The 24,654-nt window shown below is 41.9% G+C and overlaps 2 protein-coding genes and 1 long non-coding RNA gene across 11 annotated transcripts in view; 2 read left to right on the top strand and 1 right to left on the bottom strand.

The window, feature by feature from the left end:
• Grk4 (G protein-coupled receptor kinase 4) overlaps positions 1-4,246 on the top strand; it is a 99,775-nt gene extending 95,529 nt beyond the window's left edge. For all 6 annotated transcript variants that reach the window (XM_028758025.1, XM_028758029.1, XM_028758026.1 and 3 more), the window contains 3 exons: positions 1,179-1,316; positions 1,830-1,964; positions 4,001-4,246. In XM_028758025.1, coding sequence (XP_028613858.1) covers positions 1,179-1,316; positions 1,830-1,964; positions 4,001-4,051 — 324 coding nt within the window. In that variant the 3' untranslated portion in view covers positions 4,052-4,246. The remainder of the gene's footprint in view (positions 1-1,178; positions 1,317-1,829; positions 1,965-4,000) is intronic.
• LOC114612935 lies at positions 595-3,124 on the bottom strand. Its single transcript, XR_003710110.1, has 2 exons — positions 2,514-3,124; positions 595-972 (listed from the first exon to the last, which is right to left on the bottom strand). It is a non-coding gene; the product is annotated as an uncharacterized LOC114612935 (long non-coding RNA).
• Positions 4,247-14,977: 10,731 nt separating the features above from the next.
• Htt (huntingtin) overlaps positions 14,978-24,654 on the top strand; it is a 140,813-nt gene continuing 131,136 nt past the window's right edge. For 3 of the 4 annotated variants that reach the window (XM_028758315.1, XM_028758314.1, XM_028758316.1), the window contains exon 1: positions 23,177-23,383. Coding sequence is in view for 1 of the 4 variants with exons in the window: in XM_028758313.1 (XP_028614146.1) it covers positions 15,143-15,345 (203 nt within the window). In the remaining 3 variants the exon portion in view is untranslated. Of the gene's footprint in view, positions 15,346-23,176; positions 23,384-24,654 lie in introns of those variants that run through there. The other variant, XM_028758313.1, reaches the window with a different exon arrangement.

The raw sequence follows: 24,654 nt of genomic DNA, 5'->3' as shown, positions 1-24,654 counted from the left end.
TGCAAGGTAAAAACTATCATTAGGGGATCCCACAGCCAGTGGTCTCCATGTCTGTTCACAGCTCTCTGAGTCTCCCACAGAAGTAACCACACCATCCTTCTATAGCTTTAGTCTTTGCAATCTATTTTTTTCTGCAGAAAAGGAAAGAGATCGTTATGAGGGGTGTATGAGCACCTGTATATGGAGGGCTGGAACAAAGACACAACAGGATCTGTGACACTAAAAGTTCCCCGAGAGGGCTGGAGAGATTAGCAGTTAAGAGCATTCATTGTCTGCTCTTCCAGATGTCCTGGGTTCAATTTCCAGCAACCACATGGTGGCTCAAAACTATATGATGCCCGCTTCTTATGTGAAGGGAGCAACAGTATACTCACATACATAAAATAAATAAATATTTTTCTTAAAAAAAGTTCCTTGAGAAAAGTGGTACAGGAACTGCTGTGTCACAGAATATGCATGGTGTAAATTAGAAAATTACTTTGAAAAGAGGGCCCCTGTAGCTGCCTGTGGTCATGGACAAACTGGGTCCACCTGAAAGGGGGCTGGAAATGAAAAAGGATGGAGAAGTGAGAGAAGCATGAAGCCAAGACAAAGTTTTCTGATCAAGGCTCAAAGTTTAATGTTTAGCTCTTGTAATATATAGGGAAAGCCCCACAGAACCCATCCTTTGTTTCAGCTGCAAGGCAGGCTCAGCGGGCAGTCTCTTCTTCAAAGTTCTTACTGGAAGTTGCAAGTGTAAACAAAGCAGCAGGATTCACCTAGGTGTTAAGGTCCTGTGTGGCAGACAAGGTCTGTTCAGACTGCTCAAGGCTGGGGAGGGCACAGGCCTTGGCAATGAAGAAGCGGGGAGGAGTATGTGTGGACTTGTTCTTTTAAACTAAGGGAGCTCAGAGTTGCTTTAGGACTGGGGATGTAGTTAAGTGGTAGGGTGCTTGCCCAACATATGCAGGTCCTATATCTAATCCTCAGCATCTGAAAATTAAAAACAAAACAGCCTTATAAGGTAGATATTGTACTGGGGATGGTCAGGGCAGCCAGATTGTGAGTTCAAGAACAGCCTAGGCTGCCTATCCCTGTCTCACAATCCCAGAGGAAAAACATAACCAAACAACAAAACAAGAAAAGAAGTATTCAAGATGTCTTACAGGCTGATGCCTCTCTTTGTTCTTGATGCCCAGCCTCAGGCCATTTATTGTAAGGATATCTTGGATATTGGGCAGTTCTCTGTGGTGAAAGGAGTCAGCCTGGACACCAGTGATGAGACCTTCTACAGCCAATTTGCGACAGGGTGTGTCACCATCCCCTGGCAGAATGAGGTACTACTCTTTCTAGCAGAGTAGGTTTATGCTAGTTTTAACAATGGCATGTGTGTGTGTGTGTGTGTGTGTGTGTGTGTGTGTGTGTGTGTACCTGCAAAGTAAATTTATGCAAAGGACTTGACCAGAGGACTAGATCATGGGTAAACCAAGACCATGCCAGAAGCATGGCAGCTACTCTGGTCCTAGTTACAGGAGGTGAGCAAAAGGCAATCTTGGGAATTGCCTGCCAACCTGGAGTCCTGCTCCATAAGCAGGGCTAGCTAGTAGCTTGGCTCCAGTGGAATTAGCTTTTTGGGAGGTACACTTCAAGAAAGAGGAACAAGAGGCCACTTTATTTAATCTGAGAGGTCAGAAACCAGGAGTCTAGGAACACGGAACCAGAGAAAGTCTGGGAACTATAAGGTGCACCACATTGAGGTCAGGTACTGGGTGATAGTGATAACACTAGGAGAATACAGAACCTCTCATGGTGTCTCCAAAGATGCTTTTTACTGTCTTCTATGGATACAGATGATTGAATCTGGATGTTTCAAGGACATCAATGAATATGAAGATGCAGATTTGCCATCACTTGAAAAACACAAGATATGTTCCTCCATTCTCAGACCAAGGAGAAACTTCTTCCATAGACTCTTCAGAAGAGCGGTAAAAAATCTTTTGCAAAAGTAAACTGTTGTGGCTGGGGCAGTTGCTTAGGGTAGAACATTTGCATAGTAGAAACAATGGCTTGGGTTCTGAGAATCAGAACTGACTCTTAGCACATGTGTGCACATGTGTATTTACACTCTCCCTCCCAATATGTATCAAAAGGAAAATATTTTCTAAAGAAAACGGCACTGTGGGGAGGGGTGTTCAAGACAGGGTTTCTCTGAGTAGCCCTGGCTATCCTTGAAATCATTTTATAGACCAGACTGGCCTTGAGTTCAGAGATCCACCTGCCTCTGCCTCCTGAAAGCTGGGATTAAAGGTAAAAGAATTACTCTTGAGTTTGAGGGCAGCTCACTACATAGTGAGTCCTTGTCAGAAGAGAAGAAAGAAGAGAAGAAGAAGAAGAAGAAAGAGGAGAAGGAAACAGACCTACAGAGACAGAAGTATGGACACACCACACACACACACACACACACACACACACACACACACACACACACACGTTTCATATAGTTTTAAAGCAATATGATTCTATTTAAAGCTTACCCAGAAGAGTCTTCACAGTGCTCCTTGCTGTTGGTGATGATCTGCAAAGCAATGACTCTTAGCACTGAAGCTGCTCCTATTTTGGTGACAAAGAATTTTGACCATAAAAGCATAAAGCATCTGATAAAACTCCCACAAACAGTGCATGTTTAGTCCCCTGTGTTCTGATTCCAACTACTGCTCTCTCATGTCCAAGTACACAGAAAAGCAGGTTCCCTTCTAAAAGTGGAAATTGTTTAAGGAGACTTTCTATAGTAACATTACTCTTGCTCTATGGCCAGGGAAGGCCCTGTCCTCCTTTCTTCCTACCTCAGCCTCCTGAGTGCCACACACCTGATAATGTTAGAAAATAACTTCACTAAGCAAAAGGTCCTGTGAGTGGATTGTTTTACTTTTTAACCTTTCAAATATTTTTTCCTTTTTCTTTTTTTTCTTATACTATCATTTCTTGAGGAATTTAGTAAGATTTTTCAATAGCATGCTAATTTGTATTTTTTTCAATACAGAAAAACAAGACTTCATTGGGTAAAAATATCCCAAAGTGATTGTTTTGAACACATTTTCTCTCTTAACTAAGGGATAGCTAAATGAACTGACCAAAAGAGTCTAATTTCTGCATATAGTTAAGTCCTATTGGGTGTTCCTCCTTACTCAGATCCTATAATGCTATCCACTGAAGACCTTGCCACTGGTAGAATAGAGTTGTATAGTATGGAGCACCTTCTTACCATGGTGCTTGCTGGGGAAGGAGCCAGTGAGTCTCATTTTTCTTCTGCATTCAACTATTGAATTTGAGTTAGCATGCAACAGTAATGAAGCAGCAAAACTCATCTGGAGGCAATACTCTGTATATAAATTAAGCATATACCTTTAAATGTTATTTTTAACAGTACAGGGATTGAAGTTAGGACCATTTATATACCTGATAAGTACTCTAACAATGAGCTACATGCCCACACTCCCCACCTTTTATTTTTAAAGTGTTTTTGAAATGGGTTCACTAAGTTGTCTGTCTTAAATTTGAGATCTTCTTGGCTCAGTTTCCTGAGTAGCTGGGAATACACTTAGAATTCCATTTCTTGAAGTTAAGAAGAAAAATATAAAGTTTTTGTTGACCTTACAATTAGTATCCTCCTAGTGTTCAGAACATTATATCATTTGTTCCTAGGTATCTTTGCAAATTGGTTCCAAGAAGCCAAAGTGTAAAAGTGTTCAAGTCTCTTTTATAAATGGGCAGTGTTTACATACAAGCCACGGAACTTCTGATTACTTTAAATCACCTCTAGATTACATAAATACATAATACAATATACAAATAGTTATTGTACCATGCTTTTAAACTTATTCAACTTATTGTCATTTGACTTAATTTTTGACTATTTTTGATTCAGGGTTGGTTGAATCCATGCTTATAGAACTCATGGCTAGCAAAGCCATCTTGGCATTAGAGACATAGCTGAGGCTGGCCATTGTGCTGTTTGTTGCAGGGCTGCCTGAACATTGCCCACAGTGAGGAGAGGGAGCCAACAGAACACTGACCATTCACTGTGCAGACCACAAAGCAAGACCCTGATGTTAAGAAGGAATCTAGCACATACTCAGTGTCTTGTCCTTTCCATAAATTGTAATAAACTGCCTGTAACACTGTTTATAATGTGCTTTCATGTATTTTTTACATTAATATTTGTATTGTCCTTTTACTGAAGCTGGATTAAAGAAGAACCCTGAGAATACCACTGTGTGCCCTGAAAATCCCAAGTGTGGATGTCTTGTGCATTTGAGCAGTTTTCAAAGTCTTTTCTCTCTGTGTGTGTGTGTGTGTGTGTGTGTGTGTGTGTGCCTGTCTATCTATCTATCTATCTATCTATCTATCTATCTATCTATCTATCTATCTATATCTGTCCCAATACTTTTCAGAACCAGGTTGAGTTTTCCTTCAACTTTGCTTAGGTTCTTGCCGAACTATGAGTGCTGTTTTTATAAATATTCCTTTTTTTCCCAATCTCTCCTCCCCTACCTGCTTTGGTACTCACTTAATCCTGGAGGTCTGGGGTCGATTTTAGGCCCAACATGTAGTTAAATGTTACCTGAAGCCTGACACCATTTTCCTGGGACTATGCTATATCATATGCAAAGTGAGAAAGTTTTCCCTATAGTCCATTGATATCTCTTATGCTCTGACTCAAATCCAGTTCCAGCCAGTTCTCTGCTTCCTCATCTACTTGGACTGTTTCTTACTGCGTTGAATGCAGTTCTTTAAGCCTCTGTTATATTGTCAAATGGAATACGTTTCCATTTCACCCCTGCTATTTGCATGATGAGCACTACATCTTGGTTCTTAACATACATCATAAGGGCCAAGTGGAGTTGTAAAGTCGTGCTCTGAAACATGAAAGAACATTTCTAATCTTGATCTTCTTTTTTTTTTTTTAAAGATTTATTTATTATATGTAAGTACACTGTAGCTGTCTTCAGACACCCATATGAGGTCATCAGATCTCATTGTAGATGGTTGTGAGCCACCATGAGGTTGCTGGGATTTGAACTCATGACCTCTAGAAGAGCAGTCAGTGCTCTTAACCGCTGAGCCATCTCTCCAGCCCTAATCTTGATCTTCTAATATAGAACTAACTGGCCTCAAGAAAGAATATAGCTTGCCTCCTGGGAGGAATGTTATACTTCATGTAGACTTCATTAATGAATATGGCACTAGTACTGGCCAGGGGGAAGGGCTATTCCCTGGAACTGTTAATGCTTTTGTGATACTTGTGAACCAATTACATAAGTGACTATGAAGTATGGTGATGCTGTAGTGAGGAGGGCTTCATTTCTGTATTATCACTTTACTGGGATGCAGACCAGGGGATTTTAGTCAGGGCTCTCTAAAAGAACAGAACTGATTGATAGAATATGTTATAAAGTTGGTAGTTCGGATTAGTTTGCACAGTATGGGCTGAGAACCTGATAGCTGTTCAGTCCTTGAGTCTGGAAGCCTTAGCAGTCTCAATTTGGAACTGAAGGCTTGAAGGACTCCTGGAGAGTTGCTGATTTTCAGTCTGTGTTAGAAGGCTGAAGAAGCTGGGTTATAATGTCCATGAAGCATGACAGCAATAAGGGCAAATGTAGCCTTTGAAAAGCAGCCCTGCTTTCCTTCTGACTTCTTTATATCTAGCCTGCCTCCAGAAGATGCTGCCTACCCTAAGGGAGGGTCTCTAGTCCTCAGTTAATCCTTTCAGGAAATACTCTCATGGAGGTCAGAAGACAGTTTACAGGAGTTGATTTTTTTTCTTCTATCATATAGGTTCCAGGGATTGAACTCACTTCATTAGGTTTGACGTCAAGTATCTTTACCTGATGACCATCTCTCTCCAACCTTTAAGTTGCTTATGTCAGGACTATTTTGTCTCAACAACAATAAAAGAAAAGAAGATATAAAGACTCCATTGCAACGTCAGCTTCACCTTTACAACTTTATGTGGTGGAAGCCTAGGATCTGTTTATAAGGACTTCAAACTTGCCACACAATGTTTAGCCCTATTGATACTTAAGACTCTATGACCTCCCTAATCCCATCTCTTTCATTCCTATAACATCTATACCATGCGTATAACACTTCCAGAATTCTGCTGCTAGTTTGGGATGGAGCCTGATCCCCTAGGAGCACAGTTGTATTGGTGCCTTTGGTGATCTTGGGAAGCACTTCCCTAAGCACTAGTAGGCAATTCCTTCAGTAGCATTCTCATTTTAGATTCATTCCCTTCTGGTAAATGAGTGTGTATTTCCACAAGATGGAAACGTTAGTGGATTGAGAGTATTATCTTTAAGATAGCTTTTCTTTTGTTTCAGTGCAGAATGCCAGGATTCTTGATCTGTACTCTCCTTGGCAAACTTCACAGTGATCTTTCTGCTCTGGTCTCCCTTCTTCTCCCTCCACCCTCTCTCCTTCTCTCCCCATCTCTGACTGTAGACTTGGATAAGAACAGTAAGCAGTAACCATGACACAACCTGAATGAAATCCTGCCTTGATATTTCCACCAAAAAAATTAATTCATTATATTCAAATTCAGTCTCATTCAAGTTCTTTGGACATGCACTGAATGGAGTTAGGTTGTTTGCTAGATTATCACATGCTACTAGCTAGTACCTGATCAAGTTCTCGTTCCCCTCTGAACCTTCATGAACCAGGTCACTGACTATCTACATTTCTGTCAGTATCCTTTTTATATGTATCTCCCTTGATTGCTCTTGACCTTATCTTTTGAGGTAAGGCCTTTAAACTCACTGAATCTGGTACTCACCAATTGCCTAGACTTGTTGGCTATGAGCTATAGGAGTCCACCTGTCTCTATCCATTCCAGCTTTGGGATTACAGAAGCATGCAACTATACCTGGCTTTTTAAAAAGTTTTTTTTAAATGTATGTTTATGAGTGTTTTGCCTGCATGTATGTATATGCACCATATTTGCGCCAGGTGATAGAGGGCCTTGGTTATAAAAAAAGAATTTCTATGAGGCTATAGCTGGCCTTGCTCAGAGGATTATCAGTGAACTCTACAAAGGATTGAGTAGACAATTCCAGAAAGGAGAGACTACAGACTTGCATGTAACATTATTCCTCATCCCCATGCCTCTATATAAACTCCAAGTATTCCCTCCTTGAAGACCCCCTTTTCCTACAGAAATAAAGTCTCCTTTGATGAAGTCAGATTCTGGTCTCTTTCTGCCTTTGTCTCTTTATTTTGCACTCTGAAATCTAACATGTGATCACTCTGTCCTCTCAGAAGTCAGAATGAGGAATTGGATTTCCTGTAACTAGATAATTGTGCACTACTGTGTGGGTGCTGTGAGTCATACCAGGTTCTCTGCAAAAGCAATACAAGCTCATAACTGCTCAACCATCTCTCTGGATTCCAAAACCTAACTTCTTAAAGTGAGTGCTGGGAATCTGACTGAGATCCTTGTTCTTATGATATTTTTTCATACTCCTTATGAATCATTTCCTACTCCCTCTCTCAATAGTCATGTCTTCTAGGCTTCCACCAGAAAGACCCAGTACACTTGGCAGATTCCACTTTTTTTTTTCATAAGTTCCAAACTCTCCCACTTTTCCCTCATAAACAAGTTCCAGAAGCCCAAGAAGCATGCAGTCATCTTCATCACTGCAACACCTCCACTCTTAGTACCTGTGATCTGTAGTAGTACTTACATCATTGTTATATCAAAATAGTTAACAAAAGCAACTTAAGGTTGTCCAGTCTTACCTTCCCCTTGCATTAGGAGAGAATATCTAAAAGGTCAGTTTGGAGCTCGTGAGTGGGCTCTTGGCCTAAAGGGAGTCTAGTGTGTTTACAAGTGCAGTACTGCCTTAGCATTCTTTATTTAGTACCTTAACCTAACTCTGAGTCATATCAGAAGAGAAGGATTTTTTGACTTGCAGCTTCAAAGGATAGAGTTCACCATGGCAGGTCAGGAAGCAGCTGCAGCTACTGTCAGAAAGGAATGATGAGATTATGGTGCTCAGCTGCCCATATTTAAGCGGGCCTTTCCTCTTCAGTTAGTTTAACTTAGTCCCTTACAGACATATCCAGAGGTTAGTTTCCCTGACGATTCTAAATGCTGTTAAGTCAACAATGGTGATTAACCATCACAGTGACTGAGCATTATTTCTGGTGTAACATATTTATAATGGATGCTAATGGAACATAAAACTAGAATTCACTGCATTCCTGCACTGGCTGCACATGCAGAATATTTCATTGGTACCACTGGACACCAAGGCAGGGTACATTTATAAGGACTTCCAGGGATTCTAGAAATTGAAATGGCATGGTGGCTCCAGTTTTTTTTGGTCTTTGTTTTTCTCAAAAAAAAGCACCACTTAGAGGACAAAAGGGCAAGAAAGGGGTAAGGTAACCTTTGACTTACAGGTGAAGGGAAGTGTTTTTCAGAAACTATCAGATACAGCTCTTTGCTGAAAGACCAGGTACTTCAGAACTATGCTTGTTTATATGGATAGAAGTGAATGGTTTTGAACCAGGAAAACCAAAGAGCCACCCATGAAACTAGAAAGGCAAACTGCTTTTTTTCTAATGCCATGTAACTCTCAATACCTCACTTGTGATTCTAGATGTGTAAGATTTTTCCCATGCCAGCCAGTTCTCTAATATCAGCTTGGTATTCTGTACTTCAGTTCAATCCTGACATGATTCAGATTTAGGGTAAGGTATTCAATAAAGAACACTGAGGTGATACCCAAGTTGGAATGAACATGGGGAACACTAGGCTCTCTTTAGATCCAAGGGCCACTCTCTGAACCCCACACAGGCCTTTCCAGATCTCTCACAGTGTAAGGAGAAGGTAAGGCTGGACAGATAACAACAGCTGGGATTGTTCTTCAAAGAATCCCCTGTGAAGCCTTCCCTAGCTGCTTCCAGGGCATCTCATCCACATCTTTGTTACTAAGACCCAAACACATCCAGAGGCTGTCTATCAAGCAGGTGTTTGCAAGGAGGAATATAAGAGATTTGGCAGTAGGTTGGGGTATCTTTTTGTGGCTGTGTAGGGTCCCTTGTAGTTCAGGTGAGCTGGAGATAAAGAGGGTTCTATGTTAAACGGGTCATAAATTCTTTTCATACCACCAAATATTGATACTGATCTCTTGATGGGGAGGGGTTAAAGAATTCTTAGTTCTTACCTTGTCCTTCAGATCATTATGAAAAATCTAGGTAGGAAAAAAGCACATATAACTTCCAGATGTTTATATAGTCAATGACATTACATATTATATAGCAAATTGCTATATGTATGGCACATCCATGTGTGCATGTTCTTAAAATACTTGCACATGGGACTTTATTTTCACTCTTGTACTAAACCCTATGGACAGCAGGAAATCATGGGAGGTCTGGCAGTTGCTTGCAGAATTGGAGCTTCCTTAAGCTGTCTCTGAGAAAGTGACGTATGATGCTGTGAGTGAAACTGAAGCTACATGGGAGACCACAGGAATGTGCAATGTCTGCCAAGGAAGGCCACTGGCAGCAAGCAGAGCCGGCCCAAGGATGTTCGCCTCATACCAGCACATGCCCCATATGCTAGACACAGGAACAACCAGAGTAATAAGTGTCTTGCCAAGTTTGGGTCCACTTCCTCCTTGACATTTTTTTATTCTGGAGTAACAATGTGTGCTGAGTGGTTAATCTTGGTTGTCAATTTTATTGTATCTGAAATCACCTAAGTGACACCTCTGGGTGGATTGGTGAAGTTATATCCTGAATTCACTGAGGGGGTAGATCTTCTCTCAGTGCAGACCTTACTTTCTGATGGCAGCCCATGTATAAGAGTGTCTGAGGGAAAAATTGCTTGCTTGCCTGTCTTAGTTCCTGGCTGGTGAGTGCATCTATTCTGTTGGTGCCACTGCTGCTATCCTTCACTGACATCAGCACACAGGATTTGTTTTTGTTTTGGTCCCTCCAGTTGAACTGAAGAGTGGCGGGTCTCTAGGAATCTTCTTGGTTTTCAGCTCCAGATTGATACTGCTGAAGAATCTAAGCTGGTAGACTGAGCAGCTACCAGGATCTTAGCCTCTTCATCATGCAAAAGGTGTGGTTGGACTGCCCGGACTGTCTGATGTAAGCCAACTTAATCCCCTTTACTATATATACTTATTCTATCAGTTCTGTTCTTCTAGAACCCAAGTACTTGGACCCTGGCCTACTACTGTATATTGGAAGTATGTAACTTTCTTCTTGGTTTACAGGGGCTCACAGCTAAGAATTTGCTTTAATATCAGAAGAGAGTTTAAACTTGGACTTTTGAGCAGTGTCCAAACTTTGACAGAATTTGACTTTGAGGACCCCTAGAGATAAACTAAATGCATTTTGTGTTATGAGATGGACCTAAGATTTTGGGGGCCAGAGACAGAATGTTGTGATTTAGATAGGAAGTATTCCATTGAAAGGCTCATGTTATGAAGGCTTTGTATCTAAGGATCATAAGGTTGCCATGCTACCTTAATTAATAGATTGACCCACTGATGAGTTCATAGCTTTGAGAACATGGAGATGGCTGAAGGAAATAGGTCACTGAGAGTATGTCTTTGGAGTTTATACCTTGTCTCAGGTCCCTCTTTCCACCAGGAGGTAAGTCATCTGTCCAGTCACATTCCTGAATGTGATTTTCTATGTTACCAGACTCAGGCTCAAAAGCAGTGGAGCCAAGTGACCATGGACTGAAACTACTGAAATTGAGGAGGATTCTTCTTCTCTGAAGGTGTTTTCTTAGATGATTTATTACAGTGATAAAAAAGTAGATTTGCCCCACATATTATTAGAGCTCTGACATAGGCAAATAATGTTAAGATTTGAAGTGAAAACTGATCGAAGAACTAAAGGAATTAAGATTTGATAACATTTCCATTGCAGTAATAGAGACTATTTTATCAAGTGTCCAAAAAACAGAGGAGTGAGCTGACAGCACCCAAGAGGACAAAAGGAGGCTCTAACCACAACATGGCTCTCTACTCTGTGTCTGCCTCATGATTCATTTAAGTAATCTGTCTGCTTTTGATACTTCAGTGTTGCTGTAGTAAATGATCATTTGTCACACATTCCTGGTTGCCCTCCTCTAGGATCAATTATTGGACCTCTGTCTGTTGTTTGGGCATTGTGCCTATTTTTAAGACTTTGGAGATACTAGGCCAATTTCTCCACTGTGTTAAATTCTAAATGATAGTTTTTTTAAGTATGCCAAACTTTTCTGTGAACTTTAAAAAACTGTCTTTCTGAAAAGGAATGACCTATATTTTGGGTATACATTATCAAAACATCATGCATTACTCTTAAAATGTTTTCTTATGTATGTTATTTTTTTTAATTTATTTATTTTTATTTTATGTACATTGGTGTTTTGCCTGCATGTATGTATAAGATTTTAGCGTGTTAGATATTGGAGTTACAATTGTGAGCTGCCGGGCTGGAGAGATGGCTCAGCGCTTAAGAGCACTGACTGTTCTTCCAGAGGTCCTGAGTTCAAATCCCAGCAACCACATGGTGGCTCACAACCATCCATAATGAGATTGGATGCCCTCTTCTGGTGTGTCTGAAAACAGCTACAGTGTACTCATAAAATAAATAAATAAATAAATAAATCTTTAAAAAAAATTGTGAGCTGCCATGTGGGTGCTGGGATTTGAACCTGGATCCTCTGGAAGAGCAATTAGTGTTCTTAATGGCTGAGCCATCTCTCCAGTCCCAGTTAAAATCTGAGACATGGTCTCTCTTATACAGTCTAGCTGGCCTTGAGCTCACAGAGATCTGCTTATCTCTATCTCTCAAGGGGTAGGATTAATATCGTTCACCTTACATCTAGCTTGACAGCCCTTTTTACAAGGCTTTCTCATCAGATACTCTGTCAGGCTTATATGAAGTTCTAGGCTGGATTTATATTGCCATATGGTGGTCTCAGTGACACATAGATTCCCCAGAACTGGTTAAAATTTAGTGTAGATGCATCTAAATAGTATAACTAGAACTTAGACAAAATGGAAATGTTGCTCTGTCATAAGAGAAAGAAATCCAGAAATGGGCAGGCAGCTAGAATGATAGCTCCAGCTCCTTCCAGCTCCATTATCCCAGGACGTGAGTTTTACACTGACCTAAAATGACTGCTGTCATTTTAGCCAAGCAACATGTTCTCATTATAAGTACTAGGAAGAAAGTGGATACACCCTTTCCTTTGCAGAACACTTCCCAGAAGCAATACTACTTCTGCTTATATCTCACTGGCCAGCACTTACTTAGGTAATTATAGTTAGTTGTATCTTAGGTAAATGGCAAGTTGCCCAGATTTTAAAACAAAACAAACAAAAAAACAAAAGCCAGGTCATATTTCTGAATAAGGTCAGGTCAGAGTAACTGCTAGAATGTAATTTGGTTTTATGGATGGAACTATATCTGTTATCACCTAGAATTTATATACTGAAACACTAACTCCTTAGAATATCAGAATGGTCTATGTTTGGAGAGCAGATGGTGGCCTTCTTTCCCTTTCTGATGGGTCCTCTGTGTAGCCAGTTTGGCTTGGAACTCACTAGGTGGCTAAAGCTGTTCTTGAACTTTAAATCCTCCTGTCTCAGCCTCCCTACTGCTGGGATTATAAGCATGTACCACTAAGGCCTGGAAGTGTTTATCAGAAGTGAGATTTCTAGCTATTAATTCAGTTACTTATGTTTTCATAAAAATTAGGACACAGACACAGAGGGATAATGATGTGAGCCCTCAAGTGGAAGATGCCCTGTCAACACCTTGATTTTGGATTTTTAGTTTGAAGGACTTTGAGAATATAAACTACTATTGATAGCTCCCATGCAGTGGTACCCTGATATAGCAGTGTAAGCCAACCAATATACCTATTGTTGCCAAACAAATCACCAGAGTATAGTTGCCTAGCAAAACATATTTATAAGTATCCAGAATCTGGGCCCAGCTCACATAGGTCCTCTGTTACCACCTCTCACAGTGGGCAATTAGGTACCAGTGCCTTATCTGAGAGCTTGGCTTCAAAAGAATGACCTTAGAGTTTTAGTGGTATTGGCAGGGTTTACTTTATATATGGGCTGGTGGACCACCAATGTCTGTCCTGACTGTTGGCCATGGGCCATTCTTTATGTTAAGTCTTGCCAATTGTTTTTCATCAATGTATATAAGCTGAGGAGTTGGAAGTTAGCACGACTGAAGTTGCATTTGTAACCTAACAACAGTGTGACATCCCATTATCTTTGCCTTATATTGGTTAGAAGTCAGTAACTGCCCATACTTGGGAGCAGGGATGTCTTAACCTAGAGAATGCTAACAGGCAGGGCTCACTGGGCCTTCTTCCAAGTCTGCCTACTAGCAATTACCAGCCCTAACCAGCTGTTAGAGACTGCCTCATGTGAGAGTTGGCACTGGCTCTGTGCATCCAATAGTGGCATTAGTAACAGGAGGGGCATAGAATCCAAAGACTAAATTTCTCTGCTGTCCTTCCCAGTTTAACAGGGGTGGGCTTATACCCCTATAGAAACAGTGTTGGTTTCTGTATACTTGACCATTTTGAGAAAATGGAGCTCCTTATGGCCCTAGAAGAGGGCATTTGAGTCTTATGGGTAGCCTGAAGCTTCATTGGGTTTCTCACTGCATGGACCACCTCCACACAGCTCTCTCTGAAGCCAGGACTTTTTTGTTTGTTCTTTTGAGACAGGGTTTCTGTATAGCTCTGACTGTTCTGGAACTCACTTTGTAAAATAGACTGTCCTAGAACTCAGAGATCCGCCTGTCTCTGCCTCCTGACTGCTGAGATTAAAGGTGTGCTCTACCACTGCTTGGCTTTTTTTTTTTTTTCCTTCTTTTGAGACAAGTTCTGATATAGCCCATGCTGACTTAAATTCACTATGAAACCAAGGAAAACCTAGAACTCCTGATCCTCCTTCCTACCTGCTGAGTGCTGGGATTATAGGCATGATTACCACTCCTGGTTTATAAAGTGCAGGGATTGAAAACAGGGCTTTGTGCATGCTACTCAAAACATTCTACAAGTGCTGTGATTAAAGGCATGTAACACCATGCCCGGCTGAAGCCAACACTTTTTGCTGGGCAGACTGCAGGAGCGGCCTGGATGTATCCATACCATTCTCAGCTTCCTGCTTTAATTGCTCACCTTTGGGAGATGGAGGCTCTAGAGACAAGAACCTTCAGCCCTGGTGGCAATGAGACCCTTGCAGGTCCTGGATGATGACCATAGCAGTTCCAGGGTCCGGGTTTCACTGTAGAGTGTCTGACCAAAGTAGCACGAACCACAGCCTTTCTTTTGGCAGCAACTACTGCTGCCTGCCTGAAACCCTTTCTCAGCTTTCTACCGCAGACCCTTCTGGTGCCTCGGGGTCCACGGATCATAAGGGTTCTTTGGTCCTGAATACGGGTCACTCTGGTTCCCTTCTCATTGCAAGGAGCTCCCCCGCACCCTGCGCTCAGGACTGAAGCTGTCAGGCCGCCACTACCTGGCTTGTGGAAGAGAGATCCACAACAGCCTTTCCGGTCATTCCAAGTGTAGGGTGGCTTTATGCAGGGAAACTTCTTCGCTGTCCTTCCCCTTTCCGACCTTTTCTTCCTTCCGGGTCTCCCCAACTCCTCTGTCTACCTCCTCTTCTCACCTCTTTTCTATCCCTGGTGCCGGGTCGCGGTCCTAAAGCCCATTCTCGGTTCAGGTCCACCCCGAGTCTAGCCGCCTTATCCTCTTGCTTGGCCCTCTTCCCTCAGAAGGGCTTGTTTTTACCGGGAAGGGGTTGGGCCACATCGGCGGGGCGGAGAGTCTTAACTAGCAGAGGCAGGGCGTGCTTACGTCCAGACATTGGGAAAGACAACAACACACCCGCCTGTCAATTCTGCGGGTCTGGCGTGGCCTCGCCTCCGCCGGCATGACGTCACGGGACGAACTTGCCGTGAGGGTTGCCGGGACGGGCCCAAGATGGCTGGGCGCCTTGGTTCCGCTTCTGCCTGCCGCGTAGAGCCCCATTCATTGCCTTGCTGCTAAGTGGCGCCGCGTAGTGTGAGTAGGCTCCAAGCCTTCAGGGTCTGCCCAGTCGGGCAGGAGGCCGTCATGGCAACCCTGGAAAAGCTGATGAAGGCTTTCGAGTCGCTCAAGTCGTTCCAGCAGCAGCAGCAGCAGCAGCAGCCGTCGCCGCAGGCGCCGCCGCCACCGCCGCCGCCGCCGCCGCCTCAGCCCCCTCAGCCGCCACCTCAGGGGCAGCCGCCGCCGCCACCGCCGTTGCCAGGTCCGGCCGAGGAGCCGCTGCACCGACCGTGAGTCCGGGCGCCGCAGCTCCCGCCCGGGGCCTGGCCTGCGTGCTGGGCATGGGCAACGCGGTCCACTGTCCAGAGGGTCGCGGTACCTCCTGAGGCCAGGCCTTCCCGGCCCGGGCCCTTGCCTTGCGGGGTCTTTGGCCTTCCCCAGAGGAGACAGAACCTGGTCAGGCCAGCGAGGGACTGGCTGAGGGGCTCCACGGCTCCAGTGCCTTCACGGTTCTCAGTTTGCGAAGTTAGGGAACGAACTTGTTTCTCTCTTCGGGAGAAACTGGGGCGGTGGCGCACATGACTCTTGTCAAGAGAACTTGGAGAGACAGAGATCTCTTGGGTTACCTCCTCATCAGGCCTGGGAGCTGGGAGTGCAGGACAGCATGAGAGATGTGCGGATAGTGGATGACATAATGCTTTTAGGAGGTCTCGGCGGGAGTGCTGGGGGCGGGGGAGTATGAACGCATCCAATGGGATATTCTTTTTCCAAGTGACACTTGAAGCAGCCTGTGACTTGAGGCACTTCATACTCTCCTGGCGGTTCATTTAGTTCGTGGTGCAGCGTAGTTAGCAAGGTTTTAAACATCGCCGGAGAGGTCTGCTTCTGTATGTCTGCAGGCAGTTGGATGAGTTGTATTTGTCAAGTACGTGGTGAGTTGCTTAGGTGTGATTATTAATAAATAATTATATGTGTGTGGATATAAATGAAAGAGTTGACTGATATTTATTGCCTATCTATTTTCTGTTGTATATAAAACGGATACATTGGTGGTGTGCAGTTTATACCGGGGAATGAATTTTACTAGTGTTGCAGTCAGGCTTGGTTTAGAACATGGGCTACTCAGACTCTGTAGATATCTCGTGTGCCAGTAAAAGTTCACGTTTAGTTCTTTACTGACGTCTTATACATCTTTGGAAGTTCGCTGCTTGTGACTGGAGAGAATATTGAAACAGAAGAGAGACCATGAGTCACAATTCTCTAAGAGAAAAGAGCTGCTCAAAACATTTCCTGGAAGTCCATGCTGAGTGCTCAGCCCTATGCTCTCTTGCAGCTCAGGCCTTTCTCTCAACTCTGGGCATTTTATTTCTAATTGGATTTGTATAATTAATAAGGAGAACTTTCAGGAAACAACTCACTAAAGAATGTCATCATTAAAACTCATTTAGAAAATAAGTGTTTTGGTGATACCATTGATCTATATTCCCAGCTCATTTTTAGTAATTTTTCTTGGTTTTGTGTTTCTGGTAGCATCCCTTGCCTGTTCTGAGAGTTTATTTTTAAAAAATAAAGATTTGGGGAGAAATGTGGGCTTATTTGATAGAACAAATTATAGGAATAATTTTTTCTTCTATAAGGTGAAAAGTGTGAATAGAAAATATATCTCTAGATAAGTAATTTCTTTTTGCTTTTGAGACAGTTTCACCATGTAACTCTTGATGACCTGAAACTCACAGAGATCCATCCTCCTGCTTCTGCGTCCTCTGTGCTGGGATTAAAGGCATGTAGCATCATGCTTGGTTGTTCAAGTACTTTCTAGTTATTTAGGTTATTACCATGACTCTGCCTCTCTGGGTGGTAGGAATTGTGGAAGCTTACACATTCCCCATATCGTCTGTAAACCTGTGTGTGTGTGTGTGTGTGTGTGTGTGTGTGTGAGAGAGAGAGAGAGAGAGAGAGAGAGAGAGAGAGAGAGAGAAAGAGGGAGAGAAAAGAGAGAGGGGGGAAGGGAAAGAGTGAGAGAGAGAAAAAGAGTGAGAGATTTTTCTGTGCCTGCCTCAACACAAATTAGTTTGTTATGCATAAGTAATTCATTAACATGGTACAGTCCCAAAGATAAAAAAGGTTAAATAATGAAAACATCTCCATCTCTGTTTTCCTAACACTGTACTCAGCAGCAAGCTTCAATATATTTCATTTGTCCTTCCAAATAAAATTTGGGCATATGTTAGGACAGAGTTTAAAATTATTCACAAACAAAAGTATTTTGGAACAAAAGCGTATAAAAGCTTAAAAAAAAAACAAAACAAAAAACTTGTTACTATAATGTATACCACTAACTGTAACATTTTCCAAAGTCAGCTCCATTAGTGTATATCTCATATTTCTATGTACTTTGCTGTTGAAAAACCAAGTGTTCATTAATAATAAGTAACAAACTCATTGCTTGGAAGCTTCGATTTTGACATTTTGTCCACTTGCTTCAGTTAAAAGTCCTTTTTTCAAAGTGAGACCAGCCAAAACAGTTATAGAATGAATCTGTTCTATTTTTGTGACTCTCATTGTGTTCCATAGAACCAGTGTCACAGCCATGCGTGGGCTTGTGTTGAAATAGCTGAGAACTTGTTCTCTGCTCAGCTGGCTGTGGTGGGTTTGATAGGCCTTAAGCAGTTGACATCCACCTTTAGTAGTCCTCAGTAGTCTTCCTGATTGTAGTCATTCATTTATCAATGTTTGCTGATCATCTCCTGTGTACCCAGCATTATTCTAGTTGTGGGTTTTAGCAGGGAACAACATTATGCCTCATGAAGCTAAAATTCTTGGGAAGGACATAGACAAGAAACAAGATAGCTTGTTCATAGTAAGTGATGAAGTACAGTAAAGTAGGAAAGGGAATTAGGAAATGTCAGGGCTTAATGTGTTTTAGACAGGGTATTTAAGTAATATCTGCTTAGTTGAAGGCTTTTTTTGAATAAACATCTGAAGAGTCAGAAATTTATCAGGAGGCTATGTGGAAGAGGAGTATTCCTGCAAGGGGAACTTGTCAAAGGCTTTCCTATGTGGGGATTAGTGATACCATTTTTTGCTGGGTGAAATGAGTAAGGGTAAGAGTTGTAGTGGGGGTGGAGCAAAGGGTAGAGGAAGGCTTCATTGGTGTTATCAGTTAATGCATTTAGCTCCAAATAGAAAACCTGGCAACAGAAAACAGGCAAAGGTGAGGGTTTATTCTAAGACAAAATAAGTGTAAGAAGTTCAACAATTGGATCAGGAACACAGACTTCAAAGTCTTCGTTCTTGCATATATATTGTTTTAATTTTGTTATGTGTTCTGGGTACTATTCTCATATAAGTTAAAAAGCCTTTCTATGGATTGCCTTGCCTTTGTTGTTGTTTGTTTGTTTTGTTTTGTTGAGACAGGGTCTCTCTATGTAGCCCTGGCTGTCCTGGAAATCACTCTATAGACCAGCCTGGCCTGGAATGCAGAGCTCTGCCTGCCTCTGCCTCCCAAGTGCTAGGATTAAACATATGTACCACCACTGCCTGGCTTGGATTGTCTTTTCAATTTCTTTTTTTTTGTTTACTTTTGAGATAGAAGTTTGCTATGTACTTCTGGCTGGCCTGGTGTATTGTGTAGTCTAAGTTGGCTTCAAAACTTGCTTTTATCTTCAAAACACAGATTCCCAAGTACTGACACCATAGGTATGCCCCATCACAGGGGCAGCGCAACTCTTGAATGGTGTGTAGTGTATGTATGTGTGTAGGGTATGCAGAGGCCAAAAGAGAATATTGCTCTGTTTCTCTGTTGCTCTCCACTTCTCTGACTGAACCTAAAGCTACCGATTTCTAGTAAGCTGACCAACAAACACTGGGCATCTGTTTGTCCCTATTCACCATAGAGAGGTTACAGACATGAATAACCACACCCAGTTTTTACAATCAATGCTGAAGATTTAACTCAGGATTTACGCTTGACTCACTTTCTTAATTATGTTCTTCAAAGCATAGACATTTTACGTTTTGATGAAGTCCAATTTTGTCTTTAGCTGCTGCAGTGCATTAGATACTTAAGAAACCATTGCTTAATCCAAAATCACAAAGATTTATTTACTCCTGCTTTTTCTAAGAACTTTAGAGTTGTATATAAGTCTGACTCATTTAAGGTAGAGGTCTGACTCTTTTGGTTGTGGAATTTAGCACTTTGGTTAAAGAGAATGTTTTTTTCTCATTGAATTGTATTGACATCTTTGTTGAAAATTATTACCTATCTGTATGTAAATGTTTCTACTTCCATTTTTGTCATTGATTTGTGTATCTGTTCTATGCCTGTACACTTGTATGCCAGTACAGTTGTATACTGTACAGTCTGGTTTGTATTGTGATCTCAAATCATGAAATATACCCCCAACCTTGTCTTTTTCAGTATTGCTTTAGTTATTTTGGGTTCCTTGCATTTCTGTATGAGTTGTAGGATCATCCTGTCAGTTTCTACAAAGAAGCCATCTGAGACTGAGTCTATTTGTCGTTCTTATTCTAGTCCATCAACATTGGCGAACTTTCATGGCTAGATAGTAAACGCTTAAGGCTCTGCGGCCATAATGTCATCACAGCCAGTTAGCTCTGCCACTGTAGCATGAAAGCAGCCATAGACAATATCTAAGAAAATGAGTACTTAAAATTGGAATTTCTTATAATTTTCAAGTCCTGAAGCATTCTTTGATTTTTAAAAAATGTTTTCTTTATTCTTTGACAGTTTCATACATGTACAATGTATCTTGACCTCATGCAGGGTCCTTACTATCCCCCTTCCACATGTATACATGCCCAACATGGCCCCTCTCACCGTCATGTCTTTTTTTTTTTTTTTTTAAACAAAGATAGTCTTTTTTTTTTTAATTTGTTTATTTATTTTATTTATGAGTACACTGTAGCTGTCTTCAGATACACCAGAAGAGGGCATTGAATCTCGTTATGGGTGGTTGTGAGCCACCATGTGGTTGCTGGGATTTGAACTCAGGACCTCTGGAAGAGCAGTCAGTGCTCTTAACCACTGAGCCATCTCTCCAGCCCATGTCTTTTTTTTAAATGACCCACTGAATCCAGTTAGTCCTGCCTGCTGGAAGAGAATGTTGACTGCTCTTGTGTAGGCCTTTTTTTTTTTTTTCCCCTGAAGCAGGCTTTCTCTCTGTCACCCTGGCTGTCCTGGTACTACTAGTTCTGTAGACCAGGTTGACCTCAAACACGCAGAGATCTGAATGCTTCTGCGTCCCAGTGTAGGGACTAAAGGTATATCCTCCCCACCCTGTTCTTGTGTGGTTACTATAACTACAGTGAGTTCATGAGTACAGCAGCTGTGTCGTGTCAGGAAGACAGAATTTCATAGAACTCTCTAAAACCTGGCTCTTAAATTTTCTCTACCCCTTCCCTTCCCTGAACCTTGGGTGTAGGGGTTGATTTAGATGTCACATTTAGGGTGACAGATCATCAGTCACTTATTCTCAGTATACTATGAGTTTTTGAATTGCTGTCCACTGCAGAAAGAGGTTTCTTTGGCCAAGGTTACAGTAGCATTAGTCTATAGGTTTAAATGTAAGTATTTACTCTTGTTTGTGTATTTGGGTTGGTTGGTTTTTGAGACTGGGTTTTTCTATAGTCTGGCCATCCTGGAACTTTTACTTTGTAGACCAGGCTGGGTCAAGTGCTGGAATTAAAAGTATGTACCACCACATCTGGCTCTCCAACATAAATATTTAGAAGGTAGTCTAACAACATGTCTACTTAGCAAAACAGCACTAGTAGGGTCCCCTTTTAGGACCTATAACCTCCTTCCCCTGAGTCATGGACTTTTAACTAGATTTATACCTTTTGTGGTGTACACTTAAAGTCCAGTCAGAAAGCTGTTGGTTATCCTTGTATCCTTTATATCACTGTTACACCAGTGGTCACATTTTGCCTTCTTTGTCTATATTATAGTATTCAGGGTCCAGTGCTTAGTAAGACCATTGATGTCTTTTCTCCCTCAGTGGCCTGCAAAACACCTCCTGGCATTATAAAAACTAACCAGCCAAGAGGACATTTTCAGGTCAGTTCTATCTTGATTTCTCTATGTCTTATATGCAATCAAAGTGTGTTGTATCTTCAGCAATAAGGTTTTACTATTATCTAGTTACATTGGGCAACCTTGGGCAACCAAGAGCAATGGAAATATCCTGTGTTGTTTGGATGGGAAGGTGCTTCTTGGACCTCTATGACTAATAACTTGTAAGGAGCCATCCCATGTTTAGCATTGAGAATTTTTATTTAATAACACATGTTTTCTGGGGGACACATTGTTCACTTGTGCACATACCTATGTTGAAACTCCTTAAAAAAATACACACTTATACTTTTAAATTAGCTTTCAAAATAGTGAGTTTCTGTACATTTTTTCACATATCATTTACATTCTGTAAAATAACTCATAGCCTGTATGCAAATGATCAGCAGATCTAGGGATAATAGCCTCAAACTGGAATCAGTTTAGAAGTCCTCAACAGGTAGTTAAGTTACCTAACAGTAAGAAGGAATTCAGCTGCTGATACCTGCAGTAGCTCAGGTAAATAGTGGAGATTATAAACCGTTGAGCAAGCTGATTCCCAATGCCTACACATTGTATGATTTTTACTTATGTAACATTTTTTTCTGTAATGTCAGATCTTTGGTGATTTTGTTGCTCTTTTTTGTTTTCCACTTGTGGTAAAATAACAGGACATAAAACAACCATTTCAAGTATACACTCTATGACTGTTAAAACAGTGTTCTATTGTCACCACCAGCCACCTCTGTAGCTCTTCTTTTTTAACATTGCTTCTAAAAGTATATTAAATTTTCACTTGACACATTGTAATTGTGCATGTTTATGAATAGGGTCATTTTTGAATTATACATTCTAGTACTATCTGTTGCATTCAGTTAACTCATGAGCAGGAAAGGCTCTGGTATAGTAGTCCTTTTCTATGATATAGAGTATATCCTGGGCAAATCCTAGGCCTTGGCTCTCTAGTCAACCAGTATTTGTATGTTTAAATAAATCCTTGGTGTGTGTGTTTGTTTGCACACTAGATACAGCTCTTCCTTTATTAGCCCTGGGTTTGACTTTATTCTCTGCTGACAGATCCTTTCTAAGCTGATTTTTTCATGCTTAAAGTAGGGATAATTGTGAGCACTGAGGAGGTGGTGTGCGGTCCTGTTCCTTTCTCATTTGCTAGCATGACTGATAGGTTAGTTCTTTGCATGTGACTTCTATACTGGAAGGAGGTGGATGAGAATTGTTTGGTTTTTAGTCACTAGGTGCAGAGTATCAGGTTCATGGCAAGTTCTCAGGAAGTATTTTTAAATGCATAGAGTTATAATCCTGAACTTGGTTAAACATACAGCACTTTTCATACTTCCTACTTTTGTTTCTCAAGCTAAGTTTTTTTTTCTTACCAGTTTCATGCTTTAGAAACTTGTTCTCTTTTAATTTAAAAAAACAAAATTGTGGGTAGGCCAGGCATAGTGGCCCACATATTTAATCCCAGCACTCAGGATTTCTGTGAGTTTGAGGCCAGCCTGGTCTACATGGTAAGTCACAGGATAGCTAGGGCTACAGAGTGAGACCCTGTAGTCAAAAAACCAAAACCAGACCAAAACAAAACTTTGTGAACTAGTAAGATAGTGAAGGTGCTTGCTGCCATTCTGAGTTTGATCTCTTAGACTCATGTGGTAGAAAGGGAGGACTGGTTTCCACAAGTTGTCTTTTGATCTCCATGTGAGTGCCACAGCACACACACAGTGTATTCAAATATGCATGTATAACTGTAAAGTTTAGTTAGCACTGACAGTCAGAAAATAGCAACAGGGGCCTCTGGGTCCTCTTCCTTCAGAGCTGTGGGAGTGTACACCTTTAAACAATTTTGTTGAGGTTTCTTAAATTTTGGAGACAGGAGTTATGACAGAGATTAAAGTTGACATTAAGCAAATTTTGCACACTGAACCACTGAACTTCTCCACAGTGCCTGTTCAGTTTTGCATATCACATGACTAGAATCATACAGCTCCACCTAGTCATAACTCACACTTGTGTCAGAGCGCCTTGTCCTCAGTGTTGTTGGTTTAGTCAGTTTGTCTGTTTTGTATGGATATGCCCTGTTTTCTCATCTTCTTAGTGTGTTTGGGTTATTAAGCTTTGACAAGTGCTGCTGCGAGTTACCTCCTCCTACCCTGGCCTCTCTTTTCCTTCACAAAATGGTGCTTCTTAATGAGCAGTTCCTCATTTTGGTGAAGTCCAATTTGTCATACTTTCCCATTATGGTAAGTGCTTTTATTTCTTTTTTGATGAATTTTTCATTAACGTGAGATCATGAGACATTTCCTGATCCTGTTGCGTAAATGGCATATTGATTTGCCTTTTCCATTGTAGTTGGCTTATTTTTGTGTGTGGTGTAAAATAGACTTCTTGTTTATTCTTGCAATGTTGATACTTCTTTTCTCAGCAGTTTCCTCCATGTTGTTATTAAGTTCATATTAATAAATGAAGTCACATTAAGTAGGTTCTTTCTTTTTTAAAAAATTTTTATTGATTCTTTGTAAGATTTTGGAGTGGATCAAATCAAAGCCCTGGATCTGGGCCTGGGTGGTAGTTGTGCTGGCCAGCCTACCGCCTCTCCTACATCTGCATCACCAGGGTTGTTCTCCAGCACTGCTCCGGCTAGACCACCCAATGCTATCATCGGCAGGAAGCAGGGTCAACTCTCCCTACTGCTGCAGGTAGTGAAGAGGGAGAAGGACACCCCCCACACACACACCAAACACACACACACCACCCCATTGCAGACGAGTGGCCAGTCCAGCTCTCCCTCGAGGCTAGGTCACCTGTGCCCCTGCCACCAAGGCCAGCTCTACTGTGCTGTCCAGGTGAGATTCAGGGCCTACTTTCCTGAGGACTGTTGGTACTGAGAGGTGTGCCAGCTCTCCAGAGTGCCAAAGCTAGTTCTGCACAGATACATGGTCCCAGGTGGCCACACAGACCAGGGAGATCCCCATGGATGGTTTCTAATGGTAATATAAGCCACGGACATTAACCTCAGTCCCTGCCACTGCATGGCCACAGACCCAGACATGGCCCTCAGTGGCAGCATGAACTGGGACTTCACCATGGCTTCACCAAAAGTGGCAGGGCTGGCTACTCACAACAGGCTGTTCTCCTTCACCCGCATGTCTCAGTTCCTTCTCTTTTCATAATGCTCAGACTGTTCTGCTTCTCTTTCTCTTCTATCTGTCCACCACATACTTGCAAATTGTAGAGAATCCAGCTGCAGGCAGACCATGATGCTGGTGTGCCTCTGGGTGACCTCCTCTGCTTGTGCTGTTTGGCATGGTGGCAAGCAGACCTCTAGATGTCTACAGCTACCTGTGTGACATGGTAGCAATGTCCTCCCCAACCCCTTTCTGCAGTGTGGCAGGCAGGTCTCTGGGCTTCTTTCCCTGCGTCATGGCAGTGGGTGGTGTCTCTCTCTCTCTCTCTCTCTCTCTCTCTCTCTCTCTCTCTCTCTGTGTGTGTGTGTGTGTGTGTGTGTGTATGT

Source organism: Grammomys surdaster, unplaced genomic scaffold (genome assembly GCF_004785775.1).
Source record: "Grammomys surdaster isolate TR1022 unplaced genomic scaffold, NIH_TR_1.0 126187, whole genome shotgun sequence".
Lineage (NCBI taxonomy): Eukaryota > Metazoa > Chordata > Mammalia > Rodentia > Muridae > Grammomys > Grammomys surdaster.
Note: the sequence above shows the minus strand (reverse complement) of the source record. Positions and strands in the feature narration are given on the sequence as shown.